The sequence below is a fragment of the Sphaeroforma arctica genome (genome assembly GCF_001186125.1).
Source record: "Sphaeroforma arctica JP610 unplaced genomic scaffold supercont1.11602, whole genome shotgun sequence".
NCBI lineage: Eukaryota > Ichthyosporea > Ichthyophonida > Sphaeroforma > Sphaeroforma arctica.
The window spans coordinates 1-813 of NW_014028956.1; the positions used below are offsets into that span (position 1 = coordinate 1).

At 45.8% G+C, this 813-nt stretch overlaps 1 protein-coding gene across 1 annotated transcript; it reads left to right on the forward strand.

The window, feature by feature from the left end:
• Nucleotides 1–83: 83 nt before the first annotated feature.
• Nucleotides 84–779, forward strand: SARC_17662 (hypothetical protein; the record flags this gene model as incomplete). The annotated part of the gene is made up of 2 exons (XM_014288245.1): nucleotides 84–396; nucleotides 562–779. 2 exons carry the CDS (start codon nucleotides 84–86, stop codon nucleotides 777–779), a joined length of 531 nt encoding a protein of 176 aa, XP_014143720.1.
• Between the last annotated feature and the right edge of the window lie 34 nt (nucleotides 780–813).

The window sequence follows — 813 nt, forward strand, 5'->3', positions numbered from 1 at the left end:
GTGTGTGCGTGCGTATATGTGCGTGTGTGTGTGCGTGCGTGTAGAATATATATATATATATATATATATATATATATGTCGATATGTTTACCTATATATATTCACACCTACACCCAACCACACCCCCACGTTCACAGCTCGGACCGTCATACGAAGGTTTGGAATTGGGTATAGGCGAGGGTTTAATCAAGAAACTGTTGGCCGAAACCACAGGACAGTCACAACAGGCCATACGAGATTCACTGCAGTTGTTGGGCGATTTGGGGAAGGTCGCGGAGACTAAGAAAGCCACTCAATCCGTGCTGTTCAAGCCTAAGGCCCTGTCTGTTCCCAATGTATACAAAAGCTATGTGACCCTGGCTAAGATGTCAGGCGATAAAGTACAGCGGAACAAGAGTATGTGCTTCTGCTATGGCCGCGTGTGGTTGCTACTATGATTACGTATGCATGTTATGCGCTCATGGAAGGTTTATATCTGTAGTCGCAGTGCTATGTATATGACTTCCAAGCATCTAGTGGTATATATATTCTGTGTTTTATAATTTCTGCCCCAATTCCCAGCCCGACTTCTCTCAATATCTGAAAATGGGCTGTTTATCGTTGGTTCCACAGGTGATAAAATCAAGAGCATGATGGTAGCTGGGAGTTCGCTCGAAGCTAAATACGTAGTACGTGCAATGCAGGGCAAGTTGCGCATTGGACTGGCCGAAAAGATAGTACTGGCAGCCCTGGCCCAGGCGTACACCATGACTCCGCCCGTGCGAGATGGGGGTGCGTGAGTTCTGTATATATATATGTGTGTGTATGTATCTA